At 40.1% G+C, this 19,997-nt stretch overlaps 1 protein-coding gene across 1 annotated transcript; it reads right to left on the bottom strand.

The window, feature by feature from the left end:
• Positions 1-1,273: 1,273 nt before the first annotated feature.
• On the bottom strand, positions 1,274-5,951 carry LOC143021149 (uncharacterized). Its single transcript, XM_076178439.1, has 4 exons — positions 5,637-5,951; positions 4,866-5,404; positions 2,293-2,407; positions 1,274-1,384 (listed from the first exon to the last, which is right to left on the bottom strand). Exons 1-4 carry the CDS (start codon positions 5,949-5,951, stop codon positions 1,274-1,276), a joined length of 1,080 nt encoding a protein of 359 aa, XP_076034554.1.
• Positions 5,952-19,997: the final 14,046 nt, after the last annotated feature.

Genomic DNA, 19,997 nt, shown 5'->3' with positions numbered 1-19,997 from the left:
GTATTACCATGTCAACAGGACTTGACTTGAACTCTCCTTCTGTGTTCCAAAGCGCCCGGGAGCTACGTCGAGACTCCTCGGCGGATCCGGAGGTCACTCAGACGAAACGCCGGAGATGCAACCTTCCTCCTTCCGCCCCCGTCGTCCTCACGGAGAGCAGGCAGCAAAGGGGCTAAAACGAATTGGGATTAAGGGTTGGGGGTGGGGAGTCACTGGAAGAGAGGGGAGAGGTGTGGGGGAGAGAAGAGGTAGATCGGGGAGGAAGGAAAGGATGAATCGTGTTGTATGGGGAGAAATGTAGGAAAGAGAAAAAGGCGTGGAGGCATTTACTGTTTTATACTAAGAGGGTCCCTCAAGGAGTAGGAGGATAAAAGAAGTGCCCTTAGGGTAGGCGGAAAAGGAGGAGGACGAAAAGAAGGTGGAGGATGAAGCGGAGGATGAGGAGGAAGAGGGTGAGGATTCATCGGCTTCGAACCGGCTCTGCGTCCAATAGCTTCGAGTTCGATCGATGTTTTAGTGTTTGATGTAAAAAGGTAAAAGTTGCGTTGGCACAGGGAGTGAGAGCAGCTGGCGCGGCTATTTCGGGGGACGCGGGCATCGATCTCGCCGAAGTTCACGTTGGCCGGCCAGGATCCCGAGGTTGGCTGGTCTCCGCCGTTAGCGTCCACCCGTTGGAGGAGATTGGTGTGATGACCAACGACTGCGGAGTGGGAGGTTGCAGGTTAGAGTTCTTGTTGTTTGTTAATTAGTTAGTTAACCCGCAGTGTCAATGGACTGGAGTTACATATGAAATGAATTGCCCTTAATTGTCCTCCTGGGCTCTAGCCAAAGATCCTCCACCCTAATTATGTTGTTGCAGTACCTTTGTGCAGCCAATGTGGACCAATCGATGTGGTATTGATCTTGTGTGAAGGGGACCTGGTGGAGGATATGCGTCATATATGCTGGGTCTTCTAACATACAAAAGTGACGTAAATGACTTATGGTTACCGTGACGGAGTCTAAGTCAGTGGTACTTATTATTATTATTTTTTTTTTATTCCATTCCGCCCCTCATGAATCTCAACAATTGTGTAGCTCTCTTTCATTTGTCTCCCAAATCCCACCCCGTCTAAAAGATAAATAACAACAATAGTATGTTTTATTACAAATGTTTTACTACAAAGTTGGCAATCATAATTATGTTCTGCCAGGACAGAGTGATGGATTTTTCTTTTCAGATTCCTCTCATTATATGGAAATGTATAATTTGTACCAGCAGACCATGCCCACCCTAAATTCTTGTCAAGACTCCCTCGGGGGCCAACATGGCTTCTAGGTTGAGGACCACTTCCAGGACCACTTCTAGGTTGAGGACCACATGTTGAATGGCAAAATCGTCCTTCTGGAATGCGTAAAGAAGAGACCCGAGGTTACGTTCTTGGAGGTGAGAGAAGGAGAACATGCCATTACAGGGGACTGAAGGAACAAAGGGTTCTTAGGGTGAGTTCGGGAGGGAGGAATAGAAGTTCGGACGGTGGGATGGGGATGATCATGCACACCTTGTGATGGTGGGTTAATTAAAGTTTAACACGTTGATACAATTATTATCTATAGAAAATTAAGGCACGATACAGAGCATGTGCCTTCAACCGAAGCAGGAACAACACTGCCTAACACAGCGTGGGCACGATTAATCGCGCGGGAAATACAATTCCATTAGCACAAATCCGCTAGATGGCCTTATACAGAGGTACATACACATATTTATATAGCGTTATATACACAATACACCATATAATATTGTAATCACAATACTTCCGATTACTACAATCTGAAGAGATTCGACTGGAACCAGCCATAACAAAAGGAAGCGATGAGGTGTTATGATATGCAATAAGGGAACAGTGTGGAGAGTGTAGTGGCAGATGTTAACCCCTCTCCCTCCCACCAAAGGGGTAAATTTACTACGGGGGCGAGGTAAACATGACATGTTAGGGGGTAAATACATCATACCTAAGGATTGCAGTTTGCAGTCGAAATATATAGATTCCCTGCCTCCAGTCTTTTTTGCTCCAACTGTAGTTTTCACACGATTTTGTAACATGTTATACTTGGCTGGACATATACACATAGGTGAAATGTAGTTTTATTATGAAAAACATGTTTCGTGGAGAAATCAAATGTTATGTTTTATATAATTTATTTTTTCCTGTGACTTTATGTTAGTTATTCATGTTCCGAGATAAATAGATAAATGTATAAAAAAAAATGTTGAGCCTTGATGGTCCAGTGCAGGAACACCTGTCTGACCCCTGGAGAATGATGCCCTCTGTACCTCTCCACTATGGCCCGACTCGGCTTGGAATAGTGTGAAGGGGACGCACTGTATCCAGCATACTGGAACGGCTGTGGATGTGAATGGAGCCTGAAACCAATGCTTTATCATACTGGTATAAAACACCTCTGATATCCGCCACTGATGCAAACCGGGTTGAGATTGGCAGTTCTAGATCTTCTGATCGCCTATAGTGAAAGGTGGAGGGCATAGTTTATATATAGGATGGTAAAAAGGATGGGTGGGGAGGGAGGTACTATACATAGACGTATACTAAATAAACAACGGGAAATATGGCATACATCTGATAACTCACAGGCCACTTCCAGATGTCCTCTAAGACTGCAGGGTAGAGTTGGGGTAGATGATTTTGCGTAAAGGGTCGGAGGTTGGGCAGGGTATAGTTCTCCCGTTGTGTTACAGACCGTCACAAGGTTGAATAAATAAAAATAAGTAAATAAACAAATAAATGAATCTACCGTAGCACGTGGGCAGAGGTCGAGACGTGGGGAAAGAGGGGGAGATTAGGCAAGTTCTGTAATATGGATCTTGAGATTACGGCTGGCTGTTGCCGAGAGTGCGCCCACCCAAGGTGCAGGAGGAATGAGGAGCCCCGGGAAAGGAAGGCAAACCAGGACTGGTGCGAGAAAGGGGGACAGATTATCCGTGGAGGAAGAGGAGATAGAGGAAAAGGAGAAAGAGAACCTACAGGCGTAGGTGGATTACGAGTAGGAGGAAGAAGAGGAATAGTTAAAGAAAAATGAAGAAACAGAGGAATATAGGATGATAGTGAGGAAGAAGAAAGGGATAAAGTGTTTCGTAATGTTTATTTAGTTGTGTAACTGTTCTTTTTATTTGTATTATATATCTTTTTTCATACAACTTTTTTTTTTTTTTTTTTTTTTTTTTTTTTTTTTTTTTTTTTTTTTTTTAATAAAATTTTTTTTTTTTTTTTTTTTTTTTTTTTTTTTATCGAGATCGGGGCAGTTTCCGGCGAGATATTTGGGTTGTATTTTTTCCTGTAGCCTCTGAAGAGGTTTCATGACGTCATTGTTTACGGTAAATTTAAAACCACCAATCGTGGTTTCGTTCCCACAATCGCTACGTACCTCTGACTCCTAGCGTCTGAAGAACTGATATGAAATACATTAATATGTACATGACTGATATTGATTATGCGATATATTAACTTGATAAGTCGATTATTTTTATTATACACAGATCATTTTACAAACACACAACAACTACAGAACTCATGTAGGGAAATACTGTATTATACTGTAAAATATTATGTATCAGGTTATTTATGTGTAAGGCCAGGACTTGAAATATTTTATTCGTTTATTTGCGTTTTTCTAGAAGATTCTACACGCTGGGCATTTATCTAGTTCATGATTCCATTAGAGGCTTAGGGGATTTGTCATACATAAATGTTACATAAAGAAACGAGGTAACGGAACCTTGACTATAGTCAGCGCAAGGAGAATTGGCCGATAAGGCGGGGCTAGGAGATTTCCCGGTGTTGCCACATGTGGGCATCCATGACGAGAACGTGCATGTGGATGCAATGTTTTCTGAATGCAGTATGAGGGGGGCGGGGCCAGAGATTAGATGTAGCGGCAACGTCGCTCTCTCATGCACATATGCCATATCTAGACTTAAAGAAACGAAACCTTTGTATAGAAAACATTGCTTTGATTTTTACCTCAGTGGTGGTGTGTGACAAAAAATTATATAATCATATGAGGCAACATTATAAAATTATAAAATAGAATTATAAAATAAAATGAAATTATAGAATAATTATATGTGGCACCACAGGGGAACTCCCAGTGCTCCGCCCTAACGGCCAGATCTCAGTGCAACGGTTATAGTAATACGAACGCTCAGGGGTATTGTGGGATATCATGCGGAGTTGAAGTCAGGACTCACCCAGGCCTTCCTCCCTACCAGGGAGAAAAGGGAATGTAAACAAACATTAGGCAGAAAAAATGATACGAATCTATCAGGCTGGGTCAAACAAAGTCTTTGTAATAGGCTATAGATATATAATAGTGAATATAATACAATTGCGAAAGGAATTGTGACCGAGTGCTCTCTCCCAAAGATAAGGCAAATGTGTTAGTAACTAGGTTAGGTGTTGAATTCGTCGTCGTGGCTATCCCTCTCTCTTCAGAGGATGATGGTCTTCGTTCTGGTCTGAGTGTGGTTATTTGTGCACCCGAAGGATCTTCTGCACGTTGTTACTTGCGGGAGATCTGGTTTCAGTTGGAGTTGCCTCTCCTTCCTCCTTCTTCGCTTTTCTTCCATCTCTTCACATCGGTTTGTTTCGAATGTTGTTGTTCCTTCGCGAATGGTGGACCTCCAGAAATTTCGGTCTCTTGCATTTTCTTCCCAGTTGTTGAAGTCGATGTTACACTTTTTCATGTTGGCCTTCAACAGATCCTTGTATCTCTTCTTCTGTCCTCCTTTCTTCCGATTCCCTTCTTTCAGTTGAGAATAGAAAATCTGTTTTGGTAAACGGTCGTCGGACATTCGAACAACATGCCCACTCCATCTCAGTTGACTTTTGATGATGTGAGCCTCAATGCTTGTTGCTTTGGCTGCTTTCAGGACGCTGACATTAGTTCTTCTGTCTTCCCAACTGATGTTCAGGATACTTCGTAGACATCTTTGATGAAACTTTTCCAACGTGTCCAGATGGCGACGGTACGTTGTCCAGGTTTCGGATGCGTACAGAAGTGTTGGGATGACTACTGCGTTGTACACGGCCATTTTGGTGTCGGTTCTGATATCATGGTCTTGAAAGATTCTGTTGCGGAGACGACCGAAGGCAGTTCCTGCACACTTCAGTCGATGTTGACTCTCAGCACTCAGGTCAAGATTTGATGATAGATGACTACCAAGATAAGGGAAATGATCCACGTTTTCGAGGGTTGTTCCTCCAAGCTTGATTGATAGTTCTCTTCTGGTTGGATCATTAGGAGATGGTTGATATAGTATCTGGGTCTTCTTGGAGTTAATGATGAGACCAAGAGAGATGTATGCTTTGTTGAAGGCATTCAGGATCCGTTGAAGTTTCCTCTTCTGAAAGAGCTACAATGCTGTTGTCGTCTGCATATTGGAACTCAATCAGGGAGCAGGAGGATGTCTTGGTTTTGGACTTGAGACGGGCAAGATTGAACAGCTTCCCCTGGGATCGATAGACAATTTCTATTCCTGATGGGAGATCATCCCTGATGATGTGCAGGATGGTGGCAATAAAGATGATAAACAATGTTGGGTCGATTACACATCCTTGTTTTACTCCCGTATTTACTTGGAAAGGATCAGTTGTTCCGTTATTGACCAATGCAGTTGCAAACATGCCATCATGGAGGAGTCTTAGGATGCGAATGTACTTTGGAGGGCATCCATAGGTGGAGAGAGTGTTCCAAAGAAGTTCTCTTGACACAGAGTCGAACGCCTTGGTCAGATCAATGAAGGCCATGTACAATGGTTGGTACTGTTCACGGCATTTTTCTTGGAGTTGACGCAAGGTGAAAATCATATCAGTTGTTCCCCGAGTCGGTCTAAAACCTGTTTGGTTCTCTGGAAGGATTTTCTCAGCCAGAGGTTTTAAGCGGTTGTTCATAATCCTACAAGTACCTTACCAGCAGTTGCCAACAGGGAGATTCCCCTGTAATTTCCACATTCAGATCGTTCTCCCTTCCTCTTGTAGATAGTTATAATGGCTGAATCTCTGAGGTCAGATGGTAACTCCTCATTGGTCCAGATCTTGATGAGGAGCTGGTGCAGTTGGTAGTGGAGTAAGTGTTGAATTATATAACCCCCTAACACACTACCTCTCTAGTACCCCATTATCTCATAGATATTCATCCAGGACGGGTATAGATAATTTCTAATAGTTTAAATCAACTGTGTCTAATGTAATAGTGAATATAATACATGTACATTTTATTCTATTTTATTACAATTTAATAATTAATTGTATAGATCAATAAATCAACAGATTGAAAACTTGAGATTTTCTTTAATTACCCAACCTGGAGTATACATAACATCAAAACGGCCTTAAAGGGGGAGAATGATGTAAAACAGTGGTTATTCAAGAATTACCATATGGGCGAATTATAATTACGTTGTTGGAATTTTGGGTGGTGGCAGCGATTACTATTAAAAACAATTAGACTTAATATCGGATTTCCCAAATCACCATTACAAAGATATATTTGACTGTCATCATCATACGTGGTGCTCTTGGTTAAACACGATTTTATGAAGGTGTGCTATACATTTCGGCCATCAGATCATTGGTATAACAGTGGTGGGATTAACGTCCACTCGTGAATAATAAATATAATAGATGCCCCGGTGGCACTTCATATGTTTATATGCTGGTAATAAAAAGGGATTAGGGAGAAATGTCAATGTAGTTGTATTGGGAGACCTAAATGTTAGGTTAGGAAATGAACCAATTGACGGAGTGATTGGGAAGTATGGAGTCCCAGGTAAAAATTGTAGTGGAGAATTGATAGTGAAGATGTGTCTTGAAAGAGAGTTGATGATAGCAAATACAGTGTTCAAGAAGAAAGTCAAGCATAAGTACACATGGGAGAGGGTGGTGGATGGAAGGGTGGCAGATAGAGCGTTAATGGACTATATAGTGGTGACCAGGAGTATGGTAGGAAGGGTTAAGGATGTACATGTTCTAAGGGGAGAGAGTGGGGGAATATCAGATCATTTTCTGGTGGAGCGTAAATTAAGAGTGGAGAATAGGTGGAGAAAGGGGAAAAGGGCAGAAGGTAGGGAGGTACTTAGAGCAAACTGCTTAAATGAAGAAAAAAAGGAGAATAAGTATAAGAAGAAGTTGAGAGAGGAGTGGGAGAGAGTAAAGGATAGAGTAGAACTAGGAGTGGAGGAGGAATGGGGATGGTTCAAGGAGGGAGTCATAAGGTGTGCAAAGATGGTGTGTGGAACAAGGAGGGCGGGAGGAAAAAGAAGGAAGGGTAGTGAGTGGTGGGATGAGGAAGCAAAGAAAGGTGTAGAAGAGAAGAAGCAGGCATTCATAGATTGGCTACAAATCAGGACGAGGGAACCGTATGAGAGGTACAAAGTAAAGAGAAAGGAAGTTAAGGATAAGATAAAGGAAGCAAAGAGGAGAGCAGATGAGAAATGGGATAAGAGTATGACAGAAAATTTTGAAAATAATAAAAAGATGTTTTGGAAGGAAGTTAAAAGAGGAAGAGGAGGCGAATCAAATAGAGAAGAAAAAGGTAAAAGGTGCAGATGGAGAGATGATAATGGAAGAGAAGGCAGTGAGAGGGAGGTGGGCAGAGTATTTTAGGGAGTTGCTAAATGTGAAGGAGGATAGGGAGGGAAAGGCAGTTGCAGTGGGAAGCGCTAAGAAAATGAGAGTGATGAGTGAGGAAAATGGAGGAGAAATAGGGAAGGATGAAGTGAAAGCAGCTGTTAAGATGATAAGAGCAGGTAAAGCACCTTGGTTGGATGGATCCCGTGTAGAATGTCTGAAAAAAGGAGGTACAGTTATGGTGGACTGGCTGGTGAGGTTATTTAATGTTTGTTTAAGAGAGGGTAGAGTGCCAGAGGACTGGAGGAGTGCCTGTATAGTTCCGCTTTACAAAGGAAAGGGGGGACAAGTGTGAGTGTAGTAGTTACAGAGGGATCAGCTTATTGAGTGTAGTTGGGAAGGCTTATGGGAGGATCTTGATTGAGAGGATTAGGAGAGGAACAGAGGGAGTAATTGGTGAGGAACAGTGTGATTTTAGGACAGGTAGGAGATGTGTAGATCAGATTTTTGTGATAAGACAGATATGTGAGAAAGCTATAGGAAAAGGTAAGGATGTTTTTTGGGCTTTTATGGATCTAGAAAAGGCTTATGACGGGGTAGACAGGAAGGCACTGTGGGAGGTATTGCAGATATATGGGATAGGAGGAAAGCTGTTAAGAGCAGTCAAGAGTTTTTATGAGAGTAGTAGAGCTTGCGTTAGGATTAGAAATGGAGAGAGTGGATGGTTTGAGGTAAAGGTGGGACTTCGTCAGGGGTGTGTTATGTCGCCCTGGCTGTTCAGTCTTTTCATGGATGGGGTGGTGCGAGAGGTGAATGCAAGGGTAGTGGGTCAGGGGTTGGAGAAGATTAAAGAAAATGGAGAAAAGTGGGAGGTGAGCCAGCTGTTGTTTGCTGACGACACTGCACTTGTGGCAGGATCAGAGGAGGGATTGAGGAAGTTAGTGATAGAGTTTTAGAAGGTGTGTGAAAGAAGGAAGCTGAAGATAAATGTGGGCAAAAGTAAGGTGATGAGATGTACAAGGGGAGAGAGTGACAGTAGGCTGGAAGTGAGCATTTAGGGTGAGAAACTGGAGGAAGTGGATAGTTTCAGATACTTGGGTGCGAATGTGACAGGAAAGGGAGGAGTGGAGGTGGAGGTAGAATGTAGATTGAGAGAAGCGAGTAAATGCCTTGGTGGATTAAAAAGTGTAATGAGAAATAGACATCTGGGAATGGATGCTAAGAGGAGGTTATATGAAGGAGTGATTGTGCCAACAGCAATGTACAGGGCAGAATCATGGAACATGAGAGAGGAAGAGAGGAGTTTGAATGTGTTTGAGATGAAATGTCTGAGAAGTATGATAGGCATTACTAGGCTAGATAGAGTGAGAAATGAGAAGGTGAGGAGGAGAACAGGGGTGGTAAGGGAGCTGGGAGATAGGGTTGATGAAAGAGTATTAGGATGGTTTGGACACATGGAAAGAATGAGTGAAGAAAGATTAGTAAAAGAAGTATGGAAGGCGGAGGTGGAAGGAGTGAATATGAGGGGGTGTCCTAGGATGAGATGGATGGATGGGGTGAAAGGGGCTTTACAAAAGAGAGGAATGTCTGTAGAGGAAGGACGGGAGAGGACAGAAGATAGGGGTGAATGGAGAAGGGTTGTGTATAGATGAGGCTGTGATGCATGAGGGGGAGTGGGTGGGGGATGGGGGGTGAGGAAGTATGTATGAGAAAAAAATTGACGCAGCCCGAAGGGATTTCTCCCTGTCTTCTCCTTTTCTGCATGAGGGGACGGAGAGGGGGGGTCGCCGAATTTATGAAGTGGCCTTGCTATGGATGTGCTGTGTCTTGCGAAACTGCTTCTGACCCAGGGCAGTGGACAGGATGCGGGGATGACCCGTCATCCAGGAGGTGCCAAGATAGGAGGGAGGGAGGAGGGTGGAGGGGAGTGGAATATATGGGAAATGAAATGGGTGGGAGTGATTTCTATGCCTTTTTCTTTTTGGCTACCCCCCGTGTAAGGGGGAAAAAGCCTTTGGTATATGTATGTATTTATGTAATAAAGAAATTGTAAGGACATGTCCAAATAATTCTCCAAATAATTCACCTCGTCGTTCTTTCTTGTCTATTCAGATTTTCATATGAAATTTTCATTTTATCTTTTTTCTTTAAGACGTGGAAAGACGTTCAAAACATTAGTGACTAATATTTCTCAGCGCGTAAAATCACAAAAATCTTTCTCAAGAGTTTTCAGAGATGCCCATCATCCCGTATATCAAATAAGCGTGAAGAAAGCAGAAAACATGGGTAATTTCATTATATTTCGATGATGGGAGTGGAAGCCGTCGACGACGACGTCTTCATCCGGGACAGCATCAGTAGCTACACCACTAGAGACAAGACCAGTAGCCACATGTATGAATCAGTCTTTGAGAATGCAACGCACGGGTATCGAGACTGCATAGGTCACAATACTCCTCCAGATTCTTCATTTTCAAAGCCTTTTTTCCTTTTTAGCAATTATTATATAGAAGTAGCATGCAGCACCTCGTACATTATAACCCATGACTAACAAAACATAATTAGGAACATCATATGGTAAACAGAATCTCCCAAGATAGGAAACAAAATATAAAACGGACCGCGCGTGGCAACACGGCGATGTTCTACATACCTTACACCACATTTGAATCTGTATGAGTACATTTTCATACAAGACGGGTATACGCTTACAAAAAACAAAAAACAATTGAGAAAAGATAACACAACTTAACATCTTGATATAAAAATACATACTTAAGTTCAGTTTTAATAAATATTTTCCCTATATATTTCTTATATAATGCTGAATACGAGGGGTAAGTATGACGTCACGATCTACCGTTGGTTGGCGCGAATATTCTCTTGGTTCCACGAAGACAATAAGATAATTCCTGAAATACAGAAATGACATTGCAATATCAAAATTTAAGTTTAATACGATGTTATTCGATTTCCCCTCAAAAAGTATATTTTTACAAATGTCTGTATAGTAACATGTAGGGACGCGCATCCTAGGGAAGGAGGGCGGAGCCAGTCATGACGTCACGTGGCAGTGTTGAACACAGAAAATTGATCCCATACACTTAAGCAGAAACTATAATGAAATGCCATGATAGCATATAAATCATTATCTTAATTTATTGATTAATTTATCTATTTATTTTGGATTATTTCTAGTTATTCTACATATTTAGAATATACCAGTGAAAGCTTAAAAAAATCTGTTCGTGAGATGTTAATATTTTGTAAGAAATTATATTATGAAGGGCTGCTGAAGGAATTAAGACAACACACACACACACACACACACACACACACACACACACATATATATATATATATATATATATATATATATATATATATATATATATATATATATATTATAGATTTTTTTTAAACTGAATTGGATACTATTGACTGTAAAAGGCGGGATTGCATTTGTCTTTTGCAAAGGTCCACCTGTTTCTGCTTTTTGTGTTAATTCTATTGGAAACCGATAAATAATCACGTCATGTCCCTTTCCAAAACATTCCCTTACTGCGCAAGAGCTGAACACAAAACCAAGATCTAAGAATATAATTTAGACCTTGCACAAAACAAACATTGAAACGAGCTGGGAAGAGAAGTAAGGATGACCAGTTCACGCATGCCCGACCAAAACCTTACTAGACCATTTCACACGATGAACCGAGTTGAAAAAACCTCTGCATTACGTCACAGAATTCCATGCAAACAGGGATGTATTTTTTAAGTGTCCCGGAATTTGCTTTATACACTCCATGCATGAGACTATACGTTCGATGTAGTGACGTCATAGCTGTGAACTGGACGTCTCTTCCATGTTTCTCCGTTGAATAGTCACGTAAGTACAAATAGAATGTCACATTTTCATATGATGACTGCCCCGCAAACCTATGAAAAATGCAGAAAAATAGAAAAATAGTTGTGTTGTGGTATATATAAATATATATATATATCTATATATATATATATATATATATATATATATATATATATATATACACATACACACACACACACACACACACACACACACACACACACACACACACACACACACACACACACGAATATATTAACCAATAGACGGAGTGACTGGGAAGTATGGAGTTCCAGGAAAAATCGTGGTGGAGAGTTGATGGTGGAGATGTGTCTAGAGAGTTGATGATAGCAAATACAGTGTTTAGGAAGCATAAGTACACATGCGAGAGGGTGGTAGATGGAAGAGTGGTAGATATAGCGATAATGGACTATATAGTGGTAACCAGGAGTATAGCAGGAAGAGTTAAAGATGTACATGTTCTAAGGGGAGAGAGAGGGGGAATATCATATCATTTTTTGGTGGAAGGTAAGTTGAGAGTGGAGAATAGGTGGAGAAAGAAGAAAAGGGCAGAAGGTAGGGAGGTACTTAGAGCAAACTGCTTAAAGGAGAAAGAAAAGGTGAAGGAGTATAAGAAGGAGTTGAGAGAGGAGTGGGAGGTAGTAAAGGATAGAGTAGAACTAGGAGTGGAGGAGGAATGAGGATGGTTTAAGGAGGGAGTCATAAGGTGTACAAAGATGGTGTGTGAAACAAGGAGGACAGGAGGAAATAGAAGGAAGGGTAGTGAGTGGTGGTACGAGGAAGCAAAGAAGTGTGTGGAAGAGAAGAAGCAGGCTTTCATAGATTGGTTACAAATTAGGACGAAGGAATCGTATGAGAGGCACAAAGTAAATAGAGGAGAAGTAAAGCGTTAGGTAAAGGAGGGAAAGAGAAGAGCAGATGTGAAATGGGGTAAGAGTATGACAGAAAATTTTGAAAGCAATAAAAAATGTTTTGAAAAGAAATTAAGAGAGGAAGAGGAGGCGAATCAAGTAGAGAAGAAAAGGTAAAAGGTGCAGATGGAGAAATGATAATGGAAGAGAAGGCAGTGAGAGGTAGGGGCAGAATATTTTAGGGAGTTGCTAAATGTGAAGGAGAATGGGGAGGGAAAGGTAGTTGCAGTGGGAAGCGTGCTGAGTGAGGAAAATGGAGGAGAAATAAAGAAAGATGAAGGGAAGGCAGTTGTTAAGATGATGAGAGCAGGTAAAGCACCTGGTCTGGATGGATGCCATGTAGAATGTCTGAAAAAGCAGGTACAGTTATGGTGGACTGGCTGGTGAGATTATTTAATGTTTGTTTGAGAGGGTAGAGTGCAGAAGGACTGGAGGAGTGCCTGTATAGTTCCAGTTTACAAGGGGGACAAGTACGAGTGTAGTAGTTCCAGAAGGATCAACGTGTTAAGTATAGTTGGGAAGGCTTATGGGAGGGTCTTGATTGAGAGGATTAGGAGAGGAACAGATGTAGTAATTGGTGAGGAACAGTGTGGATTTAGGACAGGTAGGGATTGTGTAGATCAGATCTTTGTGGTAATACAGATATGTGAGAAAGCTATAGGAAAAGGTAAGGATGTTTTTTGGGCTTTTATGGATCTGGAAGAGGCTTATGACAGGGTAGACAGGAAGGCACTGTGGGAGATATTGCAGATATATGGGATAGGAGGAAAGCTGTTAAGAGCAGTCAAGATTTTTTACGAGAGTATTAGAGCTTGTGATAAGATTAAAAATAGAGTGGTTTGAGGTAAAGGTGGGACTTCGTCAGGGGTGTGTTATGTCGCCCTGGCTGTTCAATTTATACATGGATGGGGTGGTGCGAGAGGTGAATGCAAGGGTAACGGGTCAGGGATTGGAGATGGTTAAAGAAAATGGAGAAAATGGGGAGATAAGCTAGTTGTTGTTTGCTGACGACACAGCGCTTGTAGCACGATCAGAGGAGGGATTGAGGAAGTTGGTGACAGAGTCTGGGAAGGTGTGCGAGAGAAAGAAGCTGAAGATAAATGTGGGCAAAAGTAAGGTGATGAGATGTACAAGGGGAGAAAGTGGCAGCAAACTGGAAGTGATTATTAAGGGAGAGAGACTGGAGGAGGTGGATAGTTTTAGATACTTGGATGCGAATGTGGCAGGAAAGGGAGGAGTGGAGGTGGAGGTAGAATGTAGATTGAGAGAAGCGAGTAAATGCTTTGGGGGGTGAGGGAGTATGTATGAGAAATAAAGGATCGCAGCCCGAAGGGATTTCTCCCCGTCTTCTCATTTTCTGCATGAGTGGACGGAGAGGAGGGTGGGTTGCCGAATTAATGAAGCGGCCTTGCTGTGGATGTGCTGTGTCTTGCGATCTGTTTGTGAGCCAGGGGAGTGGAAAAGATGCAGGGATGACCCGTCATCCAGGAGGTGCCAAGATAAGAGGAAGGGAAGAGGGTGGAGGGGAGTGGAGTGTGTAGGGGATGGAATGGGTGGGAGTGGTTTCTATGCCTTAATTTTTGGCCACCTCCCGTGTAAGGGGGAAGAAAGCCTTTGGTATATATATATATATATATATATATATATGTGTGTGTGTGTGTGTGTGTGTGTGTGTGTGTGTGTGTGTGTGTGTGTGTGTGTGTGTGTGTGTGTGTGTGTGTGTGTGTGTGTGTGTGTGTGTGTGTGTGTGTATTTACCTAGTTGTATTTTACGGGAAGGGGAGCTATGCTCGTGATGTCCTGTCTTCATTGCACACACCACTTTCTCATCTAACTTGTTCCAAATGTCTATTACTCTGTGAGGAAAGCTGTTCTTTTTCAGATCTCTTCTATAACTGTCTTTATCTATTCTCTTTTCGTGTCCTCTTGTATTTCTACTATCCCATTCTATTAGATCCTCTCTATCAATAGTTTCTATGCCTTTCATGATTCTATAAATATTTATCAAATCTCCTCTCTCGCTTATTTGCTTTAATGTATGTAGTTCAAGTTTTGCTAGTCTCTCTTCATATGATAGTTCTGAAAGTATTGGTGCCAATTCTGTAATTTCTCTTTGTATTCTTTCAAGTTTTGTTATATATTTTTTGTAATTGGTGACCATGTCGTCGCTGCATATTCCAATCTTGGTCTTATGAAAGTGACTAGTATTTTCTTCACCATTTCTTCATCCAGGTATGTTAATGCCACTTTGATTGTTCTTATTAAATTATAAGTTTCTCCAAAAATCTTATTTATATGTTTCTCAGGGGACAATTTATAATAATGACTCCCAGGTCTTTCTCATTTTCTACTTTTTTATTTCTTCTTCTCCCAATTTATATGATCCCAATATTCTTTTTTTTTTTTTTTTTGCTTCTGCCAAATTCCATTATACCACACTTCTTAATGTTGAATTCCACCTCACACTTCCTACTCCATTCCCATACTTTATTGAGATCACTCTGTAGCGACTCACAAACTTCTCCAGTATTCATTTTTTTCAACAATTTTGCATCATCCGCAAAGAAGCTCATATAACTTTCAATTCCTTCATCCACATCATTAGTATATATAGCAAACATTATTGGGGCCAGAACTGTTCCTTGTGGAACACCACTTATCACTTCATCTCAATTAGAGTGTTTGTCTCTTATTACTACTCTCATTTTTCTTTCGTACAAGAAGTCTTCCATCCACTTCAGCAGTTTGCCCTGTATTCTTCCTGCAGTTTCTAATTTCTTAAGCAACTTCTTATGTGGCACCTTATCAAAAGCTTTTTTTTCAGGTCTAGAAATGCACAATCAGTCCATCCATCTCTTTCTTATATTACATCTATTAGCTTTGAATAGAAATACATTAAGTTTATGACGCATGATCGCCCCTGTCTAAATCCAAATTACCTTGGATTTAGTACGTTTTTTTTTTTTCGTTTTTTACCCATCTACTTTTGATAATTCTTTCACAATTTTTTCTATCGTACTTGTTAGACAGAACGGTCTATAGTTAGTAGGGTCTTCTTTGTTTCCCCCTTTATATATTGGTACTATATTTGCTCTTTTCCAATCTTTTTGAATTTTTCCTTCTTTCAATGAACTGCTTATAGGCTATGTATTTTGTCTGTTAGTTCATTCCTGCATTCTCTCAAAATCCAGTTTGCTATTTCATCTAGTCCATGCGATTTTCTGACATCGAGATTACTCGAGTGTTTCATTATTTCATTCTTTGATACTTCTATCTCTTTCATAGGGGGGACTTTCTCCTCCCATTCTATATCTCTAGGTTGCATGTTCTCCCTTGTAAACACTGATTTAAAATGCTTGTTCATTATTTCTGCAATTTCTTTTTCCTCAGTGCATTCAACTCCTCCTTGCCGTAGTTTCTCTAATTCTTGTTTGTTTTTCAGTTTGTTGTTTACAAATCTGTAACATAGTTTTGGTTGATCTTTACATTTTTCTATGACATCTTTTTCATATTTTCTCTTTTCTTCTCTGCACACTTGTACATATTCATTTCTATAACTAGAATATATTTTCCATTTTTCAGGTATTTTGTCTTTTTTCCATTTTATCCAAGCTTTATCTCTTTTGTCTTTTAACTCCCTACATCTTTTGTTGTACCAGCACTTTACATATTCTTATTCTTGTTTTTGTCTTGGAACATACTTTTCCACTCCTTTATAATTTTTTGTCAAAATACTCCATTTCTCTTCTACTGTTGTTTCCTCCTTGTGTATTATTTCCCAGTCTGCTTTTTTTTTTAATTCTCTTAATTTGTCAAAATTTGTTTTTCATACAGCAATCTTCCCTTTCTATACTGTTCATTTTTTCATGTATTTTTCCTCATTTAGTTCCAGTTCAACCAATATGTGGTCACTTTTACTTATTGGTGTCTTATATTCAATCTTGTCCACTATTTCCGGTTCTAATGTGATTATTGTGTCCAGTCTCGATGGTTCTTCTCCATTTCTATACCTAGTATTCTCTTGTATCCATTGTGTCATTGTATGTTCTATAATCATATCAAGTAGTACATTTCCCCATAGGTCGTCTCCACCCTTCACTGTCATCTCTTCCCAGCAGATTTCTTTACAATTAAAGTCACCCATTATAACTATTATTTCTCCATCTTCCATTACCTTATTTAATGTTATCCTTGTGTCTTCTAACATATTTTTTTGTTCTCTCTTTTCCCACGAGACCGTTTTAGGAGGCACATAATTTACTACAAACTTCCTGCTCTTCCCATCCCTGTCTTCCACTTCCATTATAATCATCTGTACTCTATTCTTTCCATATGTGACATTCCTGACGTTTATATCCTTCTTAATCAGGAACATAATACCACCCCCTTGTTTTACCTCCCTGTTTCTAATCCAATAATTATATGCACCATGTCCTACACTGTTTGGTGGTAGTGGACCTTTCAATTTTGTCTCTACAATTCCCATTATGTCCGGTTCTTTTTCCTTCGGGTAATCATTCAGTCAGCTCAAGCCTGTTATTAAGCCATCTATATTTGTGTAAGACACTTTTAATTTTCTGTTACTTCCATTGTGTTTTCCGTTTCCCTTCTGTTTTCCTCTGCTATGAACCATTTCTTCACTTTCATATTTACTACTCTCCAATAGAATTTCTCTTTTTCTGATTCTGTTCTGTTCTCGTTTTTTTCTTTAGTTTCTAGTCTTTTTGTCTTCTCACCCTTTCTTTCCTCTTTATTCATTTCTCATTTTATCCATATATTTTATATTGCTGACTGTCTGCTAGTTTTCCCTGTTTTTGCTAAGATATTCTCTGCTGTCGTTTGTAACCTGAATTTAACCTTAATTGGTCTGGTCTTACCTGTATTGTATTTCCCGAACCTATACATTTCTTCTATTTGTTTCCCTATTTCTGGTTCATTTTCTTGAACTACTTTTAATATATTATTTACTTTTTCCTTTTCCTACTTTATTTTTGTAGTCCTATTTAGATTATACTTCTCTTCCACCCCTAATATAATCATACATTTATTTTTATCTGCTAAGTCTCTTACTATATTCTCCTTCTCCCTCATCACTTTAATAACTGTGTTTTCAGTTTGTTCTTTCATCTGCTGTTTCATTATACTTCTAAATTCAATTTTATTATTCTCTTGTACTTTCTTCCAACCACTTACCTCTTTTGCTATGAACTCCTTATTCTCTTTATTACTCCTCTTTAATTCCTCATTCTCTCCCTGTAATTCTCTTAACTGTCTTTTTAATTCTACTATTTCTTTAGTTAGGTTTTGATTCTCCTTCTTTAATTCTTCCAGCTTATCAACTCTTTGAGTAATTAACTTTATTTGGTTAAACTTAGCTCCCAATTTTCATTCATTTCCTTTAGTTTCTCCTCTAAATTTACTAGTTGGGGGAGGTTGTCATTTCCTCCCTCATTAAATCATTGCACTGGTCTCATCTATATTTCTAATCTTTACATTTTTGCTAATCCCGGTCTCCGTTTGTTGACATGGCGTCTGCCTTCCTGGACCCAGTCTTCCCCTTCCTCATGTCCTTCCATTTTCCTCAGTAATCCCTCCCCTTCTCCTTTTTCATCACCTTCCTACTGCACCACGAGCTTTCCCCTTCCCTATAAATACAACACAGGTACTTCCTTGTCGTTGTGATCCTCGAAATTCTTGGATAACTCCGGAGTCCGAACTTCGCTGCCACTTCAACCGACGTGTATTTACCTAGTTGTAATATACGGGAGGGGAGCTATGCTCGTGGTGACCCGTCTTTGTATCTCTCCGTATCAAGTTTTATCTTAAAATCTTGTATAGTGTTTGCACATACTGTTTTGTTGTCTAATTTGTTCCATGTATTAATCGCTCTGTGTGGGAAACTGTTCCTTTTCAAGTTTTTTCTATAACTATCTTTTTTCAGTTGTTTTTTTTCGTGTGTGTGTGTGTATTTACCTAGCTGTATTTTACGGGAAGGGGAGCTATGCTCGTGGTGTCCCGTCTTCATATCTCATTTTATCTAAACTATTTTTAAATTCATGTATTGTTTTTGCACACACTACTTTCTCATCTAACTTGTTCCAACTGTCTATTACTCTGTGAGGAAAGCTGTTCTTTGCAGATCTCTTCTATAGCTGTCTTTCTTGATTTTCTTTCCGTGTCCTCTTGTATTTCTATCATCCCATTTTATTAGATCCTCTCTATCAATAATTTCTATGCCTTTCATAATTCTGTAAATAGCTATCAAATCTCCTCTCTCTCTTCTTTGCAGTGTCTGTAGCTCAAGTTTTGCTAGTCTCTCTTCATATGATAGTTTTGAGAGTGTTGGTGCCAATTTTGTAATTGCTCTTTGTATTCTTTCAAGTTTTTTTTTTATACATTTTTTTGTACTTGGTGACCACATCGTTGCTGCATATTCCGATCTTGGTCTTATCAGTGATTAGTATTTTCTTCACCATTTCTTCATCCAGGTATGTAAATGCCACTTTGATTGTTATTATTAAATTACACGTTTCACCAAAAATCTTATTTATTTGTTTCTCAGGTGACATATTATTCATAACAATGACTCCCAGGTCCTTCTCATTTTCATTTTTTTTATACTTTCTTCTCCCAATTTATGTGATCCTGTTATTCTGATTTTGCTTTTTCCAAATTCCATTATAATACACTTTTTAGTATTGAACTCCATCTCCCACTTCCTACTCCATTCCCAGACTTTATTTAGATCACTCTGTAGTGATTCACAATCTTCTTCCGTGTTCACTTTGTGTGTGTGTGTGTGTGTGTCACAGGGCCGTGCCCTCTAGGGGGGTGAGGGAGGGGCCCCCCGTGGAATTTTATAACTTCCACATTTTCTTGTAACTACTCCATCAAGTTGTGATAGTTATCAGAAAATGTGGAAGTTAAAAAAAATCCAGACGGAGGGGGTGGGGCAGTTACCCTCCCTGCCCCCCACAGGGTACGGCCCTTATATTTAACTGCGCACAAAATTCCTAAATTATATAGCACTAGGGTAATGAACAGGGATCATTGTATAGTGATGAATATATACTTATTATTTTTGTAACTGTAGATTATATATTCAACTGCGCACAAAAATCCTAAATTATATAGCACTAGGGCTCAATAGTATAAAAAAAAAACATGGCCTGAGCGACGGCGCGTGCCTGAGTGACGGGGCAGAGCGACGGCGGAGCACTCCAAACCCCAACGATCAGCGAGCGCGCGGGAGAGGGAGATTTTACAATTGATCCAGCGCAAGTCCCTTTGGAACTGTTGATTAATTTACAAACAACCCACCAAACTTGAAGCGAGTTGTCCTGTTGTACCAGAAATCCCTGAAACCATCGCTGACGTCACAAAGTTCCAAAATTGGTGTTATGGCAGCAATCCGTCAGACTTACACGAATTTTTTTGTATTTCCGTACAGAGAAACAAATTTGTACGAATATAGAAAACATTTGTTTATCTAACAAAAGCCCCCCCCCTTTAGAAGGGAGGTACCCATTTAAGGCATTCACCCATCCCACTTCCATTTGTCTCCTCACCTCCT

The sequence above is a fragment of the Oratosquilla oratoria genome, chromosome 41 (assembly GCF_046742065.1).
Source record: "Oratosquilla oratoria isolate Oo_2021 chromosome 41, ASM4674206v1, whole genome shotgun sequence".
Lineage (NCBI taxonomy): Eukaryota > Metazoa > Arthropoda > Malacostraca > Stomatopoda > Squillidae > Oratosquilla > Oratosquilla oratoria.
The sequence above is the reverse complement of the archived record's forward strand: the minus strand, read 5'-3'. Positions and strand labels throughout refer to the sequence as shown.